The 1,369-nt window shown below is 39.0% G+C and overlaps 1 protein-coding gene across 1 annotated transcript; it reads left to right on the top strand.

The window, feature by feature from the left end:
* Positions 1 to 5: 5 nt before the first annotated feature.
* Positions 6 to 1,369, top strand: LOC110100986 (psbP domain-containing protein 2, chloroplastic-like; the record flags this gene model as incomplete). Its single annotated transcript, XM_020828717.1, has 2 exons — positions 6 to 125; positions 188 to 1,369. Coding segments are annotated over 2 exons (369 nt in total), but the record flags the coding sequence as incomplete, so codon positions are not given.

Below are 1,369 nucleotides of genomic sequence, written 5' to 3'. Positions count from 1 at the left end.
TGTTGCTCTTTCCTGCATCCATCGCTTTCTCACCATCTTTGTCTGCCGTTCCGCTTCTTACTTTAGAGCGCTACACCGACGAGGTCGAGGGATTCACTCTCCTCAAGCCTTCCACATGGGCAAAGGTTATTCCTTTTCGATTCTTCCTTTCTATTGTTCAAATCTGTAAATTGTTTACTGTTGATAGATGGAGAAGGCGGGTGCGAAGGCACTGTTCGAGGAGGGGAAGGGGGCTAACAACATTGGTGTGGTGGTTAACCCTGTTCGGCTATCTTCTCTCAAGGAATTTGGGACGCCGGAATTTGTTGCTGAGAAGCTTATCCAAGCTGAAAGGCGTAAGGTTCTCCTTCCTGTTCTGTTTTCTTGTCTTATTTTCTTGTTTCACAATATGTTTATGCTTCTTTTTTGCTTCAGTTTGCTTGAAATATGCCGATGATGGGAAATAAGAATCGTTGATGAATTGTTTTTGAAGTGCGAGAATAGAAGTTGCAGTTGTTTTTTTGCTCGTTTTTTATGCAAACTAAGTTCTATAGCCAAATAGAAGAACACTAGGAAGGCAATGAAATACTTCCATTCAGTAAACATAAACCAACACCAACAAAATGCAACTTAATAGTAAACATTATAAGTAAATGATTAGGAAATTTTGCAAAGAAACAAACTAAAGCTTAAAATTAACTACCCTTAGAACAGCCTAAAAAGGCCATCTCACATGCAAATCATGAAAATAGAGAATGATGCTCAAATGAAAAATCAAACCAGAGTTTTTCTATAGAAATTATGATCCAGCTCAAGTTGGGGCTCCTCCGGTAAATACCAACTAATGGGGCACACCAACACCTTACCTCGCAATATTTCGAGAAGAAAGATACAAGTGGAATGACAACCGTGGAGAGAAGAAATAGATAGAAGACAAAGAATAAGAAATAAATATAGGAAGAAGATAGCTCTCAATCTAGGAAGAAAACCCTCAGGTTTGGATTTGTTTTCACCAACAACAACCCCCTTCCAACAGCAAATCAGACATACTTTATAGGAGAAGGCCCAATAGCCCACGTAAATGTGTCACACAACTAGCCAATTGCAGTCAATCAATACAACCACTTTTTGAGAAGATAAAACACTATTCTTGGAATCAGCAAGGAGGGAAATGAACGACCAGCAGCAGGGAAACAAAAGCCTACTTGGAAAACCAACAACGAACCGATATGGGATTTGAATTCAGCATGGAGATCCAACATCAGAGAATCCAAAATCAACTTGAAAAACTAACAACCAACCAACATGGGAAGAGATAGGCCAAGCCCAATAAGGAAAAAACAACCTAAAGACATTAAAAATATGTATGATGAAGCACTGATCAGTATTA

Source organism: Dendrobium catenatum, unplaced genomic scaffold (assembly GCF_001605985.2).
Source record: "Dendrobium catenatum unplaced genomic scaffold, ASM160598v2 original_scaffold_107649, whole genome shotgun sequence".
NCBI lineage: Eukaryota > Viridiplantae > Streptophyta > Magnoliopsida > Asparagales > Orchidaceae > Dendrobium > Dendrobium catenatum.
Note: the sequence above shows the minus strand (reverse complement) of the source record. Positions and strands in the feature narration are given on the sequence as shown.